At 32.1% G+C, this 19,127-nt stretch overlaps 1 protein-coding gene across 2 annotated transcripts; it reads right to left on the reverse strand.

Moving 5' to 3' along the window:
• Positions 1-8,091: 8,091 nt before the first annotated feature.
• Positions 8,092-9,130, reverse strand: LOC129948127 (uncharacterized). Of its 2 annotated transcripts, XM_056058982.1 has the most exons (4): positions 9,108-9,126; positions 8,667-8,999; positions 8,484-8,598; positions 8,092-8,410 (listed from the first exon to the last, which is right to left on the reverse strand). In XM_056058982.1, exons 2-4 carry the CDS (start codon positions 8,779-8,781, stop codon positions 8,269-8,271), a joined length of 372 nt encoding a protein of 123 aa, XP_055914957.1. In that variant the 5' UTR covers positions 8,782-8,999; positions 9,108-9,126; the 3' UTR covers positions 8,092-8,268. The 2 variants fall into 2 exon arrangements, with proteins under 2 accessions (XP_055914957.1, XP_055914956.1); XM_056058981.1 differs by having other exon boundaries at positions 8,667-9,130.
• Positions 9,131-19,127: the final 9,997 nt, after the last annotated feature.

The raw sequence follows: 19,127 nt of genomic DNA on the forward strand, positions 1-19,127 counted from the left end.
TAAGCAAGCACTTTTTATGACAAGGATTACTCTAGGAGAATTTGTCAATTCCTCGCAAGATGCAGTACCCTTGAAAAAACTTTAGATGGCACAGATTGAACCTAAGACATCTGGCTTGACAGTCCAACGCACTTACCATCATGCCACGGGTACTACACCTTGACAATCTATAGTTTTAAAACTACAGAATCGATTTTGAAAACTAAATTTATAAGTCCAGTAAACAAAGGGTTTCACCTTGGAATGATAGATAGTACATTTTTTTTAACTTCAAAACATTGTGTAAAAAGTTTCATAAAATCTCGTTTATTCTTGGACCATTAAAAGCTTTTTCTTTTCGTGACTATCTCCGTTCCTATGACTCAAACGCTGTTAACACCCTTTCCAAAATTGTCAAGCATACAATTCGCTAAAATGTTTGTATAAATGATTTTTTTTATGCTCTCACGTGCAATTTTAAAAATTTTACTCGACTAATATAAAAGGTACAGAACATGTAAGAGCTTGGTTCTTCATTTAACTTTAATCGAAATGAAATTTTAAACGATTGTGAGATAAATGATTTGGTCGTGTCAGTTTTTTTTGTTTAGATTTCTACCAAGTTGTCAATTGCATCTTTTCAAAAGTGTATTTAATGTTAAATTTTTTATGAAATTAAATTATTTTGAAGCCAATATCTTTGATTTTTAAAGAGATATTTAAGTCAAAAATCAAATTTACTAAAATTTCAGTAATGTTTTTGTAAACAAAGTGCCAATTCAATATTTCACAATATATTAAAGACGTTATTCTTCGTTTTATAGAATTATTTTGGAGATAAAATCATTTTTTGTTCGAGGTTATAATTATTTTTGTATGACTTTTTTTTATTAAAAAAAAACCGTTCCTTGATTAGTTTTCAAAATTATATCAGCTTGTTATCACATCACAATATATAGTATAAGATTTAATTCAAGGCGTTAACGCTATTGGTTCGTGTGGTATTTTGGGTTAAACAAATTAGAATGCTATTATAAAAAAAACATCCACTTAATTTATTGGAGAGTCCTTTCTGCATCTCTTTAAATATCTATTATTATTTACACTATATCAAAAAATTGTTCGTACAGGTGATTCTTCAAAATAATAACTAAGGTATTTAAAGAAAAACAGATTTTCAACCATTCTTTTTGCAATTTTGGTATTGTTTATTATATGAGGATTAAAAACAAAACAAAATAAATTAGTACAAACATCATGAAGAAAAAAAAATACAACAAATACAAATAAAAATAATACAAATACAAAAAAATAATTATATATATGTATATAAGTTGTAGTAGTGAGTGTGATAACCTTTCGCTTTTATAACATCCTGAAGGTGATTCTTCATAGAGAGAACTAGTTTTGAAGTGACTTCCGGCGAAATTTTGTTCTATTCTTCCAATATGACGGATTTTAGCTGGTTTTTCTTTCTTATTTTTGATTCTCGGATCTTTCTTCCTAAATAATCCCAAAGATGATTAATGTGATTAAGGTCTGGGGGTTGGGGAGGATGAGGCAATTGCGATTCAACATTATAGAGTTGCCACTACTTTCCAATCCTTGATGAATGTTTAGGATCGTTGTCTTGCACAAGTAAAAAGTCGTCTTTAAATTTGTAATTATTAGCTTTTATCCATTGTTGTTTCTATAAAAACACCAAATTTCCCACACCATTGGACCCCATAGCTCCCCAGACCATAACATTTCCGTCTCCATGTTTCACCGTTGATTGCAAATTCTTCTTCTTAACTTGGGATCAGCTTTTACCATTCTTTCAATTTTTCGTTAAATTTTTTTTTCAACCTCTTCAAAGCTTTTATTTTTCAAATAATTTTGAGCTGTAGACCGTGGTCTACTAATAGTTGACGATATCTGAGCATAACTTTTTCCCTCTTTTTTCTTAGTTAAAAAATCAGTTGCTTTTTATGAGAAGACTCCATTTTCAAAATAAACTTGCAAAATTAAAACAAAAAAAAAAACAGTTGAAAAGATCAATACACCACGGCATACTGAACCTAGATCTCGCAATATCATTACAGAACACAATTTACATTTCAAAAAGAACCGTTATTTCCATTTTGTTATAGAAGAGAGAAGTGTACAAACATTTGTTTGATGTACGAGCAATTTTTTTACATTCCTAACTAACGGTACAAAAAACCTTGAGGCAGAACTCGAACATTTTATTGCAGTTTTGTTGCATTTCCTATTATACATTATAATTTTATCAAATAAAGTCAATAAGCTCAGATTTGTAGTAGGAAGTTCATAGTGTAAGGGAAATCAATTTATTTTTAATTGGTGTACGTGCAATTTTTTGATGTAGTGTAGATTTTATCGAGCTTGAAACGTCGAGAAATGTTAAAATTGTTCATCTGACAAATGACCTATTACAATAAATTCCTATAAGAAGTTAATATTAATTGGAGTTCTGAAATTCACTTTTATCGATATCTATTTCGAAGTTATTGTAATGGGTCCCATTTGTCGAATTGAAAATTTTGAAATTTCTCGACGTTTCAAGGTCAATTAAAGATCAAGTCGAACTAAAAGATTTTTAGAAAGATGTCTGTGTGTGTGTGTGTACATACGTTCGTAGTTCCGTACGTTTGTGACGTTTTTTCGTCGTCCATAGCTCAAGATCCAGACGAGATATCGACTTCAAATAAATGCTGTTATACAAATAATTGTGCAGAAAGGGCTCTCGAAAGAATTGCGCGGGTGGTTCTGCTTGCCATAGTAGTTTAAAAAAACAAGAACGTTTTGGTTAGTCTCAAAATATCTCACGAACCAATAACACTAGAGACTTGAACAAATTTTTGTATTTATTTATTGTTTTTTTATAAATCAAAAAAATTACTCAAAAATTTTACGAATAAAAAATGATCTCATCTCCAAAATAATTTTGTGCAACGAAAAATAAAGTTTGTAACACCTGGTACAATTTTGAGAAAAGTCAAATTGACAGTTTCCTTTTTACAAAAAAAAAAACAAAAAAAAAACATTACTCACATTTGGTAAAAATTGAATTTCGATTTAAAGAAATATTGTTGCCAAAATTCAGTAAAATTTTGCGAAAAATTGAATTGACAGTTTTTTTTACAAAAAAATAAAAACCCAAACAAATCAACAAAAGTTGGTAAAAAGTGATTTTTGACTCAAATATCTTCGCAAAAATTTGATATTATGGCTTCAACTAGTTTACCTTATGAGAACTATCGCTTTCAGGTTAGGTTAGGTTAGGTTATAGTGGCTGTTCAAGATGGAAACGGACACACTTAGGCCAGTTTAATGGCCCATTGTGATACCACATGAATCTTTAAGGCTTCCTCCTAAGCTCAATGGAACCAGTTAGAGTCCCTTACGAAACGTGAGAGGCTGATTACACCGATATTATTTAGATCGTTTAGATTGTTAAAGAAGAATTCTCCTAGGTAATTCTTCCGTTTTCGAGCTAGAGCAGGGCATGTGCAGAAAAGATGAAGAACCGTTTTCCTCTTCCTCGTCCATACAGCTTCTGCAAAAGTCATTTGAGAATACGCCTAGTCTCGTGGCGTGCTTTCCTATTAGACAGTGTCGGTTATGACACCTATTATCGAGCTTATATGCGATCTGCTTAGAGAGAGCTAGCACCTTGAACGTTTCAAATCCAGTGTTGGCCAGATGTTTTTTGTGGCTTGACACGTGGTGATGTTGGTCCACCTGGTGCCTGCCCTCCTCATAGCGTCTTGCATTAGTAGCAGTTTACAAGAAGCGATTGGTATGCCAGTACTTGCAAAACGTGGTAGGATGGGCTGTACTGTACCGTTCCTGGCGAGTTCATCTGCCTTACAGTTACCTGGAATGTCTCTATGGCCCGGCACCCAGCAAAGGTGAATATTAAACTGTTGGCCATCTCCATTACAGATGATCGACAGTTATGGACTGTTATAGAGTTTGTAGAGACAGAGTCCAGAGATTTGATAGCGGCCTGGCTGTCAGAGAAAATACGGATATCATTTGTTGATATCACGTTTTCTTTGAGCCAAGACAAGACTTCCTCAATCGCCAAAAGTTCCGCCTGGAACACGCTACAATGATTGGGAAGGCGGAATGAGACACCTTATTTCAGTCATTCAGAGTACAAACCTCCACCAACCCCTTCTTTGGTTTTTGAGCCATCTGTGTAAAAGTGGATTGACTCATCCTCCAAGAATGTCCTATCCTCCCAAAAAGATCTGGTAGGTATAGAAATCTGGAAATTCCTGTCCAATTGTAGTTGGGGGATGGTGTAGTCTGTGTGCTTTGGAATTGATTCTAAGTACCTTAGAATTACGGAGTGCCCAATGTTGTTGTTAGTCCACTGCGATGAAGCATTGAGGCGAATAGCAGAGCTTGCAGCTATTTGTTTGCTAAATATGTCAAGAGGTGTAAGGTAAAGCAAGGTGTCCAGTGCCGCAGACTGGGTCGTGCGAAGCGATCCGCTTATACATAGGCAGGCTGAACGTTGGACTTTATTTAACTTATTCCTGTTTATACCTTTCTCTAAAGCAGTCCACCATACTGCCACACCGTACGTTAAAATCGGTCTGATTACCGATGTGTATAGCCAATGCGTGATTCTGGGCTGTAAACCCCATTTACTACCAATAGCTTTTTTGCAAGAAAAGAGAGCTACAGTAGTTTTTTTGACTCTTTCCTGTACATTGCGTTTCCAATTTAGTTTTTTGTCTAAGACAAGACCTAGGTATTTGGCCTCGTCTGAGAATTTTAGTTGGATTCCTTTAATGTAAGGAGGGTTGACAAATGGAATTTTGTATCTCCTCGAAAATAAGACCAGATCGGTTTTGTGTGGGTTAACACCCAGTCCACCCGATCAGCCCAAAGTATTAGTCTGTCCAAAGCATTTTGTAAGAGTTCTTTTAGGATATTAAGATGCTTTCCTGAAACTGCTATAGCAACGTCGTCCGTATAGGCTATCACTCTGAAACCCTCCGCATCCAGACTAGTTAGGATTTCATTCACCAGAGGAGAGGGGATAGAACACCACCTTGCGGTGTCCCTCTACTAACGAATCGTCTGCTAGAAGAGTTGCCCAGTTTTGAGTTAATTATTCTGCTAGTAAGCATTAAATGAATTAACTCCCGAAGCGAACTCCCTACATTTAGAGATGTCAGTGCAGAAGTGATTGCAGATGTGTCCACGTTGTTAAAGGCATTTTCGATGTCAAGGAAAGCAACCATAGTGAAGTCTTTATGATGGAGGGAATATTCGACGGTGCGTACTAAAGTGTGTACAGTAGGCATGTTGAGACGAAGACAGAAGTCTTGTATCGATACGTGCCCTTAAATGGATATCAATCAATCTTTCCAGGGTCTTAAGAAGGAATGATGATAGACTTATAGGTCGTAAATCTTTAGGATTGACTTAGAAGCATTTACCTGCTTTAGGTATAAAAACAACTTTAACTTCTCTCCATGCCGAGGGAACATGGACCAGGTAAAGACAGCTGGTAAAAATTGCCTCAAGGATTGGTGCAATTATACCAGAAGCTTTTTGTAATGCTGCTGGTATTATTCCATTTGGTTCTGCAGCTTTAAATGGTTTGAAGCTGTTGAAAGTCCATTGTAGCTTATCCTTTGTGATCAGACCTTGTATATATGTTGTATTTGAACTTGAACGTGTAAAACTGTTGCAAGTTTCGGTAAGAAAACTACCAGGAAAGTGAGTGTCCAATAGTAGGTTCAGCGGTTCATTACTTGAATTAGTCCAGGAGCCGGCTGTATTTTTGAAGCAGTTTGGCATAGCTGGATTAGTTGAAAGAATTTTCCGTAACCTAGAGGCTTTAGAAGTTTCTTCTATCATGCCACAGAAGGATCGCCAAGAAGATCGCTTGGATTTCCTTAGTGCCTTCTTGCAGATTCTTAGGGATTCTTCCTAAGAATGAGAGGCTAGTCTTGCAGCTTTGGCTCGGTTGAAAAGTTTCCTGCATTCCTTCCTGAGCGAGTCAAGCTCTGAGGCCCACCATTGTGGTTTCCTCTTTCCTCTTATGTGTATAAGTGGACAAGCAATTTCTAGCGATCTGTTCATAGCTGAGGTAAGGTCATTGACTTTTTTGTCAAGTTCGTTAGCGTTAGAGGAAGGACTAGATAGTCCAGGTTCTAGTAAACTCTGTAATGAGTTCCTGTATGAAGCCCAGTCAGTTTTCCGATAGTTTCGAAAAGTCAATGGACTCGGGTTATCACCCACATTTATATTGAACTGGATATATCTATGATCAGAGAACGAGTGTTCTCTGGATACTTTCCAGTCCAAGATCATATGGTGTATACTATCTGAGGCAAGAGTTATGTCTAAGACTTCTTGTCGAGTTTTAGTTATGAAGGTTGGTTCATTACCAACATTACCAACTATCGCTTTCAACATTCGGAAAAATGTTGAGAAAAATGGAGTTGACAATTTTTACAAGTTGGTAAAAATATATTTTCAAAAATTTAAGATTATGGTTTCCAACTAGTTTTAAGTCATAAAAAATTGAGAAAAATCTAATTCACAGTTTTTTTTTTACCAAAAATAAAAACTAAAAAAAAAAATACTAAAACTTGGTAAAAATTTACTTTCGACTCAAATAGCTTTTCAAAAATTAAAAATTGTTTTCGTCAATCTTTTTATTTCACAGAAAATATTTTTTTCGATAATCAGTAGTTTTTTTTCTTTTATAAAAATCCAACAGTCTGTTTTTTAATAAAAAATAAAATCTACAAAAAATAGTAAGCAAATTTGGTAAAAATTGATGTTCGGTTCTTGATTACTCTCAAATTTTTTTAATTCATCAAATTTGTAAAAATTTAAGAAATGCTTCTAAAATTGGCAAACATTCGTTTTCGACTTAAAATCTATTTAACAAAACTAGATTTTGAAATTAAACTATTTCCTTATTTGACAAATATTGTTGGTAATTTTAAGATTTGTAAAAATAATTCAACTGACCACTTTTTTAACAAAACAAGAAAATCTACAAACTTTTAAACAAGACAAATCGACAGACGAGATGGGAAGTTATCAGTGTAAGTCGCATCCAAGCCTCTTTTTTTTTGTAGAATTCACTTGATTTGTGAGAAGTTGTAGCTTCTACTATACATTTGATTAAAGGAACAAAGCATTTTACTCATTTTTTAATACATAAAAAGTCTTCCCTATAGCAAAAACAAATTTCTATCAAAAACTTTCAAGGTACATTCAGAAAATATACTTTGATATCAGAGTCTTTTCAAGCTGATGTTTGGAAACCGTTTATCGCAAATTAAAAAAAAACACTAAAATTGTACACATATTTATGTCACTGAAAAGCACAGAACAAATATAAACACAAGAAATTATCAATAACAATAAACAAAACAAGTGTTATTGTTTATTGACTGATTAAATTTCACTTGAAATGATTTTGAAAGGTATTCGAAGTTATGAAATCGATCGAATGATAGAACCCTGAAAACAATTTCACTCGACTTTGAATTTATATTTCGAATTCATTTGGAAACCTATCTGTAAATAAGTAATTTTTTAACTTAAACTTGAGATAAATTTGAATTTCTGGAAAATATGTATGTATATTAATATTAAAATATAATATTTTAAACATAAAAGTAATGTTTTTTTTTTAAACAACCCCAATAATTATAAAGTGCCTATGATATAAGAAACGAATATAAAACGAAATGTATTTATTAAAGTTAGAAAAAAACCTTCCAGCCTCTCGTATTCGATATTAAAACGGATGTATGTACGTAATGTATGTAATATGTATGTTGTATAATGTATAAACATTTGTGTGGCTACATATGTACATACATACAATTTACATTTAAAAATTGCTATCGTCTTTTATTTATGGGGGTTTTCAATGATTTATATTATAAAAGATAATTTCAAGAGCAAAAATAAGGGTTCGCAACCTTTACTCTTTACTCTACATTCTTAGAAATATATTTCTGATAATACGGTGGTTGGAATTCCCTCCTCTGAGATATATTTAATTACTTTTTCAACATTATTTTTAGCTCACAATTGCAAATACAAACAAAAATGTTGTTTTTCTTTAAATTTAACTTATAAATTATTTTATTAAAAAACAAATTATGTTTTTTGTCATTTGTATGAGAAGTACGTGTCTTAAATTGTAACAAGCTTTCTCTTTACTGTCTTCTTAACTTAATCACTCTAATTTAAATTACAAGTTTAATAGACTCAAAAACACTATACTCTCTAAACTATATTCTTTTCTTGGTAATATGAAGAACCATCTGGCCGTTTGCATTTAAATCTCTGTTTACAGCACGCAGGATATGGCTGATCGATATGTATCCTTTCTCCACGATTACAATCCTTGAGATTAATTTTTCCACACCTAAGACAGATATTTTAGTCAAATCCCACATCACTTGGTTTACATAAAAAAAATAACACTCCTCAGTTCTTACCCTTCAACAAGAACCGATCCATCCTCGTTACATGTTAACTGTTGACACGGCAGAGGACCAATATTAATTCCTGGTTTAAGGTCCTCACTCCGATACACACATTTTCCCGGATTACCTGTGAAAATAACACAGGAATCATGAGGCAAAAGGAAAAAACACTCAAAAATAAAACACCTCACTCACTTGGATCCGCTGGGATAGTTATGGAATATCCGTCGATGGATAATGTCAAAAGCGTTAAGACCAAAACAGCCAAACATTCAGCTAGAATATAAATTTGATGTGCTCCCGCTCCCATTTTGTGTGCAACAAATTTTCCAGAAACAAATACGCTTGTTGTGTCTTTGTCTGAGATACTGATGATGATGAGGGGATAAATTATTTACAACGCAATGAATGGCAATGTTGTATTTTTATTGTTATGAACAACAGGGGGTCACAAGAGGTTATCTATCAAAAATACAGCGAGTACCGACGACGAGTGATGCTTTTATTCAATTGACGAAGTCACAGTCACTGTTTGAATTAAAAATACACAAACTAAAATATATTTTTGTTTTAATTTCGGCTATAAATAATATTATTGAATCTGTGTTAAGTCGGTGTATCTTTATTTGTATGTACCTTCAAGCGCAATCTAAAACGAATTACTATCTGGAATGGGCATCAGTTTTGTTTGACCCGTTTTACTTAATGTAGTTATCCGTATTTCGTATTATGCACTGAGAGCAAAACAGAGTACATTACAATTAGGGTCCGGAATGTTTAAAATTATAAACGATTCAAGATTATAAAATGAATAATAAATAAAATTGAGGCGTGTTATTATTGATGTTTTAAAATAACAAAAAGATGGCTGGGATGCGATCCCCACTGATAACTTCCCAATTTGTCTGTCGATTTGTCTTGCTTAAAAGTTTGTAGTTTTTCGTGTTGGGTTAAAAAGTTGTCACTTGAATTATTCTTTAAAATTTTAAAATTACCAACAACATATTTCATAAAAAAAGATATAGTTTAGTTTAAAAATCTAGTTTTGCTAATTTTTTTTTAGTTGAAAACAAATGTTTACCAATTTTAGTAGAATTTCTATAACGTTTACAAACTGGATGAATGAAATTAAGTTGAGAGGAATCAAGAAATGAACATCAATTTTTACCAAATTTGCGTACATTTTTTTGTAGATTTTATTTTTTTATGAAAAAAGGGCAAGTTGGATTTTTATAAAAAAAACTACTAAATATCAAAAATAATATTTGCTGTGAAAAAATAAGTTTGAAGACAATACTTTAATTTTTGAAAAGCTATTTGAGTCAAAAGTAAATTTTTACCTAGTTTTAGTATTGTTTTTATTTAGGTTTTTATTTTTTGTAAAATAAACTGTCGATTAGATTTTTTTCAAAATTTTACTGAATGTTGACAACAATATTTTTTAAAAGATAAGAGTAGTTTACAGCCAATATCTCAAAGTTTTAAAAAAAATATTTGTGTCGAAAATCAATTGTTACCAATTTTTTTAAATTTTTTTGTTAAGGTTTTTATTTTTTGTAAAAAAAATTATCAATTCGATTTTTCTCAAAATGTATCTTAATGTTGAAAACAATATTTCTTATAAGATAAATAAGTTTAAAGATATAATCTCAAGTTTTTGAAAAGTTATTCAAGTCGAAAATCAATTTTTAGCAACTTTTGTCATGATTTTTAGAAAGATGTCTGTGCGTGCGTGTGTATGTCCGTACGTTCGGGACGTTTTTTTCGTCGTCCATAGCTCAAGAACCAGAAGAGATATCGATTTCAAATAAATTTTGTTATACAGATAAAAAGGCAGAAAGATGCAGAAAGAGCTCTCAAGAAAATTGCGTGGGTGGTTTTTTACCATAGCAGTTTGAAAAATAGGTGAAAATTCTAGTTAACGCTAAATATCTTACGAACCAAAAACGCTAGAAACTTGAATTAAATTGTATATAATATATAGTAACGTGATATTAAAAAAGTATATATTTTGAAAAAAAAAATCAATTTATCGTTTTTTTATAAATCAAAAAAACTGAAAAAAAAATTGTCACCTCCAAAATTTAACTACTAAAAAATGATTTCATATCCAAAACAATTTCGTGCAACGAAGAATGAATTTGACATCTGATAAAATTTTGAGAAAAATCGAATTGACAGTTTTTTTATAAAAAATAAAAATCTAAAAAAAAACATTACTAAAAGTTTTTAAAAATTCAATATCGATTCAAATATCTTTTCAAAAACTTGAAATTTAGGTTTCAATCTTATTTTATCTTATAGGAAATATTGTTTTCAACATTTCAGTAAAATTTTGAAAAAAATCGAATTGACAGTTTTTGTACAAAAAATAAAAAACCGAAAAATAATTAACAAAAGTTTGTAAAAATGATTTTCGACTCAAATATCTTTTCAAAAATTGTAGATATTGGCTTTATTTTACTTTTATCTTTCAAAAAATATTGTTGTTAACATTCAGTAAAATTTTGAAAAATATCGAATTGACAGTTTTTTGCAAAAAAATAAAACTCTAAAAAAAAAGAATACTAAGACTTGGTAAAAATTTACTTTCGACTCAAATAGCTTTTCAAAAATTAAAAATATTGTCTTCAAACTTATTTTTTTTCACAGAACATATTGTTTTCGATATTCAGTAATTTTTAAATAGAAATCCAACAGTCCGTTTTTTCATAAAAAAAAAATCTACAAAAAATAGTACGCAAATTTGGTAAAAATTGATACGAGTACATATAGACAAACTTTTAAGCAAGACAAATCGACAGACGGCATGGGAAGTTATCAGTGTTGGTTGCATCCCAGCCTCTTTTTTTAACTGCTATAGAAAAAAAACAGCCAACGCAATTTTCTTAAGAGCCCTTTCATTATTATTATCTGTATAACAAAATTTATTTTAAATCGATATCTCTTCTGGTTCTTGAGCTATGGACGACGAAAAAAACGTAGCGAACGTGCGGACGCGCACGCAGGCACAGACATCTTTCTAAAAATCTTTTATTTCGACTCTAGGGACCTTGAAACGTCGAGAAATATCAACATCTTCAATTTGAAAAATCTGACCCATTACAATAAATTCCTATGGGAAGTTAAAATTAATTTGTGTGCGGTAAATAATTTGAAGTCAATGTCTTTCTTTGTTCTTCTAATACTTAAGTCGAAAACCATTTCTTATCAGTTTTTGTTGGTTTTGGAGGTTTTATTGTTTTCTTAAAAAGTTGTCAGTTAAATTTTTTTAAATTTTGTATCTAAAAATTACCAACAATATGATGAATAAGTTTGATTTCAAAATATTTTTGTGTTAACGAGATTTTTAGTCGAAATCCAATATACGAGTAGATTGGATTTTTCTAAGAAAATTTAGCACAAAATGAATTAATTTTGAAATCAATACCTTCATTTATAGAGAATAATAAATATCAATTTTTACCCATTTTGCATACTACTCTTTGTATATTTTAATTTGTACGAAAAAACTGACTGTTGATAAAATTAAAGCTGATATTTATAAAAATTGTAATGAACGTCGAAAACAATATTTTCTAAAGGGTTTTAAAACTGGTACAGGTAGATTTTGGCACCCCGTGGCGGCCATTTTGTTTTGTTGACATCTGTCAAATGTTCTGTTTATTATTCAGTTGTTTATGCCAAATTATCATGGCAAGTTACATAATTGAACAGCAAGTTTAAATGATAAAACTTTTTTATAAAAATGAGTGTTCGCTAACGTTAACAATGCCGGCATTTCACATTAGACGTTGTGGCCCTTCATAGTCGATTCTTCAACGTTTGGATGGCCAAAATCGAGACGAATGGTTCAGTAAACAATCAGCCAACACCTGTACGTTCAAGAAAGGCAAGATCGGCCAATAAAATCACCGCAGTCCGTAAAAGAGTACAGCAGAACCCCAGGCCGTGCACAAGAACTCAACCTTTCGCAGACTTCAACTTGGTGAATTTTGCGTCGGGACTTGGGCCAACATCCGTACAACATCCAACTAACCCAGGAGGTTTAAGTTCATGACCATATATAACGCCGTTTGTTAGATGAATGGGCTGTGAATCTTTTGAAAGAGGATACGAATTTTGGCCGAAAAGTCATCTTTGGTGACGAAGCGTATAATAGATTAGATGAAATTAGTTTAAAGCCAATAACCTAAATTTCTGAAAAAATATTTGGGTCAAAAATTAGTTTTTACCAACTTTTATTAATGTTTTTTTATTTATTTGTTGAAAAAAACTGTCCTTTGGATTTTTGTCAAAAGTTTATGGAATATCGAAATAAATATTTTTTATAAGATGAAATTAGTTCGAGGCTAAAATCTTTGAGTCTAAAATCAATTTTTACCAAGTTTTAGTTGTTGAAAAGTTTATTTTTATAAGATGAAATTAGTTTGAAACAGTGTCTTTAATTTTAAAAAAGTTTTTTAAGTCGAAGATCAATTTATAAAAAAAAACTGTTAAGGCGATTTTTCCAGATGTCAAAAATAAAAACAAACATTTTTGAACACAATAAATAATTCACATGTCTGTATATATTCCATTTCATTTTACGTCCGATACTAAATTTTATACTGATAGAAATTGAAATCTTTTATCAATAATAGTTCTAAATTTTTATCTCATTACAAATAAACGAAGTAAATTTAATTGAATTTGAATATAATTTAGGTCTAGAAGAGTAATTTAAGCTATCAAATCCTGTTTATACTTTTAAATAATAGCTTATTATATCATCGCTAGTTAAAAAAGATCTCTTGAAATCCCTGAGATTTAAAACGGAAACTGGATTAAAACCATTGAATCCACCGCAACTTTTAAATATGTAATTGATAAGAGAGTTTATTAAGAAAACAAAATACTTAGAGACACTCTTATTTTCCTTAGTCATTTTTTTAAACATTATGATGTCATCAATCATATGCGCTTATAGAAATTTTGTTAAGGGGGGCATTTGAAATAAATAAACAAAGCGAAATAGCACTTCATTTAACTTTTTTTGTATAAACTACTAGCAAAATGAATATCTTGCTCAATAAAACGAATTCACGAGCTTCAATTTGTAATAAAATGAATCGTTGATTATATTTTTAACCCTTCCAAAATGTAATAGCTAGAAGGAGATTCTTAAAATGTTAACGGATTGAGAATAACCTTTAAAAAAACAGCTATTACAATATATTGCAAATTCGCATATAAATACAACTATAAAATAAATAAGGGGCTTGCCCGTCTGTCAACATTTCTCTTAGCTTTAGAAAGGAGTAATAACATTGAAATCCACATATTCTTTCGTTTTCATAATACTTGACTCCAAAACTATTTTTTATCACTTTTTAGTTCTTTTTGTAGGTTTTGTGTTTTATATTGGATTTCTATAAAAAATGTACTTAAAGTTAATAACAATGTTTTAAATATGATAAAATAAGTTTGATTTCAACATCTTCTCTTGTTTCCGATATTTTAATTCGAAACTCAATTTTCGATAATTTTAGTATCATTTCTTGTTATTTCTTATTAAAAGAATACAGATTAAAACAAATAACAGCTTAGTTATAAGAAAAAAATTTAAAGTTATGCATTGTATTTTTTCTAAATGCTTAAAACAATATCCTTTAGAAAGTTATTGTAATCGGTCCAATTTGTCGAATTGGAAATTTCTCGACGTTTCAAGGTCTCTAGAGTCTAAATAATAGATTTTTAGGAGAGATGTCTGTGCGTGCGTATATACAACCGTACGTTCGGAACACTTTTTCGTTGTCAATATCTCAAAAACCAGTAGAGATACCGACTTCATACAAATTTTATTATACAGACAATAATACAGAAAGATATAGAAAGGACCCTCAAATTAAAATGTTATTTAGCCCATAATATCTCACGAACCAATAACGCTAGAGACGTTACATTGTGACGTGATACCAAACTGAGATGATTTTGAAAAAAATTCAATTAAAGTTTTTTTATTAATAAAAAAAAACAGAAAATAAAAAACAACTATCGCCTCAAATATTTTGCGAACAAAAAATGATTTTATTTCCAAAACAATTTTATGCACGAAAAATAACGTTTTTGACACCTGATCAAATTTTGAGAAAAATCGAATTGACAGTTTAAAAAACTATAAAACATTATTAGAACTTGGTAAAAAATTGATTTTCGACTTAGACTTAAAAATATGGGCTTCAAATTAATTTCCTCTTATAGACAATTTTGTTTGGGACATTTAATTTTTTTTTTTAAATATTTTTGTCAACATTAAATTGTATTTTTTTATATCAAAAATAAAAACTTTTAAGAAATGCTACTAAAATTAGTAAAAATTGGTTTTTGAATAAAAATCTCGTTAACCAAAACAGATTTTGAAATCAAACTGTTTTATCACATGAAAAATATTTTTGGTAACAAAACACGAAAACCTACAAACCTTTTAAGCAAGACAAATCACCAGACAGGATTTGAAGTTATGGGTGTGTGTCGCATGCCGGTCTTTCTTTTTAGTTTTTGTATTGTTTACGAAAACCGTTAGTTGATTTTTTTTTTAAATTTTACTATAGCAAAAAACAGTAACTAAAATAACAACATTTATTTGAAGTTAATGTTTCGGATGATTCTTGAGGTATTGCCGAAGAAAAAATTTCAAAAGGCTTGTTGACGGTTTTTTTGGAATAGCTCACGGGTTGATTGGATGATGAGCCTTATAGGTTTTCTTACGAAAACAAAACACACAACTATCTCTTTCGTTATGTTTATTTAATTTACAAAATTATTGCCGCTTTTCTAACAACTACATTTTACACTGCCTAACCATTTACAACATAAAACAGCCATCTATCCGCCATAATCAAAACTAGTTTTTAGAGTTCTGAAACTAACACAGATAAAAAAGGACCCTAAGCTGTTGTTGTGTCGGGTTATTCAATAAGAGCGCTACAAAAGTATTTTTTTAAATAAAACAATAATTGTTTTGGATATCAATGACATTTTTTGTTCCTGTACGTTCAGTGCGATTACTTAGGGAACTCTATTACTTTTGCATGGCCACCACGGGCACGCTTGCCCACACGCTGAACCCCATTTTCGACGGTTCTCAATCATAAATCGGCCGATACTGCTATGCAACTTCAAGGTTGATATTCGTACGAAGTTCATACATTTTCGCTGGCTTGTTGACATAGACCATAGACTTGACGTAGCCCCACAGGAAATAGTCTAACGGCGTCAAATTGCACGACCTAGGCGACCAAGCTTGGTTTCCAATAAATTGATTGTGACATTTGCTGTGTGGCTTTTGGCGCGGTCCTGTTGGAACAACATGCCCTCCAGCCCCATATCATCCAATTTGGGCCAAAAAATTCGGTTATCATTGAACGGACAAAGTACGGCCCAATGGCGCTGGCTCATAAACCACACCAAACCGTAATGACTCATGGAGTACGTGTGGATTGCTTCTGACCAATACCGCTTATTTTGTTTATTGACGAAGCCATTCAGCCAGACATCAGCCTCATCGCTGAAGATGCTTTTTCTATGAAAACTCGAATCATTTTCAAGTTGTTACTCAGCCCAATTCACGAATACACGCGTCTTCTGGTGGTCAAGCGGCTTCAGTTCTTGCTTCAATTTGATCTTGTAAGGATTTAGGCCAAGATCTTTTCGCAAAATTTGCCACAACAACGTCACAGAGATGCCTAACGTTTGAGAACGACGCGGGAAAGATACATTTAGGCTTTCTGCTACTGAAGCCCCAGCGGCAGCAATATTGTCGACACTACTGTCACTTCTTTGTCACACTGGCACGGGCACATTTTATGATGTGCCTTATGTGGATTTAATTTTTTCCCCTAGACCCTCAATTGTTGATCTGCCAGGACGATTATGAAGACCATAAATTGGACGTAGTGTTTTTAACGTTGAGGCCACTTATTCCGAATTTCGGTAATAAATTTTAATAATTTCGAATCGTTGTTGGCTCGTATATCCTTCCAAATTAAAAGGGCAAACCTTGCTGATAGATATGTATGTCAAAGGAGCCCAAAGAAATATTTAGTCGTTTCCTGTCGTTGTCGCTCTACTTTTGAAGAGTCCCTGTTGGAAAACCATGTATTATGGGTTTCCAAATTGTTGGCATAACTTTTGTCTTCACGCGTTTCCTATAAAATAACTCAAATTGTGCACTGAGGCGAACTCGATTTATGCATCGATATCGAGATCGATATGGTTTTGGTTAATGTTAATGGTTAAAAATGTACCTTGTTAGAGTAGACGATTTTTCAAACCAATAAGAAAATCGAAACACCGATTCAAGCTGTTTAATGCCCAAACTGTGGAGCTTAAATTAAACCTTGTAAGTAAAAAGTATAAGATATTTATTAAGAATTCTCTTGAGGCTGATATGTGAAATGTTGAGCTATTGTGATCGATGACATACTGATGTGAGTTTGTTGAGTCTCACACTCTCGACAAGAGCAACAACATTCCCTTTTCATAATCAGGGAAACCATAAGTTTTATCCAATAACATACTTAGTTTAGCTCAAAGATTCTTTTCTACTCAAAAACTGCATCATTTAGGCTACACAGCATCCAATATGGGAAATAAGTGAAAAATGACTATTTTTGTTTTAAGGAGGTTTGAAACTGACTTTCTGTCAATGTAACTAGCGTTAATTAATTGTCAACATAAATTTTGATATTGTTTAGGATTTGAAAAGAAGCAATGTGATGACCACCCAAATAAATAAATTAGGTGGAGCAACAGTCCGTTGAGAACTAGATCCTAGTGACTTACGATTCGCAACCATTCCTGTGTGCGAGTAATGTTGTCAGGAATGAAGAAGACTTACAGCTTTAAGCCGAATCCGAATGCCTAATTTGATATAGCACTTTTTATGACAAGATTTACTCTTGGAGAACTTGTCAATTCCTCGCAAGAGTCAGTACTAGAAAAAAAAATGTAGATGGAACAGGCAGGGATCGAACCCAAGACCTCTACCTGTTATTTAATACAGACAAAAACATCATATTGAGAAAAGTAGACATCTAACTTGAAAAGCAGAGGTGTGTCGTCTTAAGAATACTTGGAATTCTTTAGGTTTTCCCAGTTCTTGAATGCATGGCAAATTGATTAAATAACAAATTTTTAATTTAAATTTACCCAATCCTCAGCTTTGATATATGTCTGCAGGCGAAAAAGGATGCTTACGTTGCCCCATCGGAATGGCTTTTAATTAACCAAAATACATCTTTTTTTAAAATGATGTTTTCATACATCTTCGCCATTAGAAAGTTATGAGCCCGATGTTGCAAAGCGAATTTAAGGTGCCGTGAAATAAGGCCAATTTTCAGTAGTTGGTCATATTGCACTTTGGAAAAGTTCTTCTGAAATGAGAAATATAACCGATTTGGCTTTATTTCACTTTGTTTAAGTGTAACAAGACCAACTGTTGAAAATTGGTTTTAAAAGACTTTACATAAACGTAATTCCACTTTTTCACTTGGCTCTTTTCACGGCACCCGATTTAATTAAAAAGTGGGTTGATTTCCAAGTATATCGGACTTTCTGTCGAGTTTATAGAAGCCACTCACATTAGCAACTTATCCTGACTCTAATTTCATATTACATTTATTTTTTGTATTTTTATCCTCACTCATTTTTAGGCTAGGCAGAAAAGCTTACACTACCATTGCTAGCCCAAGTTTGATCAAGCTTCAAGTTCGTATTTTATAATTAATATATGCATAAGCCGTCGACCCGTATCGCAAGTCCAAGAGGGAGTTTATTACCGCTGATGCTCTCTAAAAAGTATCGCTATTTGTGATGCACCGACTACCCCAGTAGTTCATTTAATAACAATAAACTAAGAAGAGTCTCATTTGGCAACGTGCACAAAGCTTGATAAAAATAAACAAATACTCGTACAAATAAAAAAAACTGAAGCAAATTTTTTGATAGTTTTATATCATTTTATTTGACCGTGACACATCATCAAAAATGCTCACTATGCTCAGCTCAGCAATAATAGGGGCGGCAAAAATAAACAACATCTCAACATCGTTCCAATTCTAGGGGATTCAGCTTAGTGCATGATTGTAGCCAGCTGTATTTGAATTAGAAAAAGCGAGCAGTAGTGTAGCTATGAAATTTCTTTTGACTTGGACGCTGCTGAGTTTTTGTTTTTTGTTCGGTTGTGCAAAAGCCCAAGGACGATTGGGCAATACTGCCGATGGCATTGGTAACACCGGCCACGTAAGAAGTATAAAAGCATCGTCTATATTGTCTTAATTGATTGCAATTATTATTGTCTCATATCTTATTTGTATGAACTTGTCAGGAGAGGCTAATCATTGCTGGAGAAGATACGATGGATATAATAAAAACAAAATACCTGGACAAAAAGTAGAGCATAAGAGGCCTTTTGGAGTGCTGTGTACATTCAAATGTACAATCCTTATGTATACCAGGTATTTAATTCATGCATTTACATACCTATCCGGAGACTTACATCTAATTCTTAAAAAAATTATTTTTATTGCAGTTACTCCCAATGTGAGTTTGTGTACGACTATAAGCTTTCATGTTACTTATTTACCTCACTGCCAGATTGTTTGTCGTTAAAGT

Source organism: Eupeodes corollae, chromosome 2 (assembly GCF_945859685.1).
Source record: "Eupeodes corollae chromosome 2, idEupCoro1.1, whole genome shotgun sequence".
NCBI classification, from domain to species: Eukaryota; Metazoa; Arthropoda; class Insecta; order Diptera; family Syrphidae; genus Eupeodes; species Eupeodes corollae.

Coding starts and splice junctions, on each gene's coding strand:
- LOC129948127 (XM_056058981.1), bottom strand. CDS start 8,781: ATGGGAGCGGGAGCACATCAAATTTATATTCTAGCTGAATGTTTGGCT. Junction 8,599..8,666: donor AACTATCCCAGCGGATCCAA/GTGAGTGAGGTG, acceptor TTATTTTCACAG/GTAATCCGGGAAAATGTGTG. Junction 8,411..8,483: donor GGATCGGTTCTTGTTGAAGG/GTAAGAACTGAG, acceptor TATCTGTCTTAG/GTGTGGAAAAATTAATCTCA.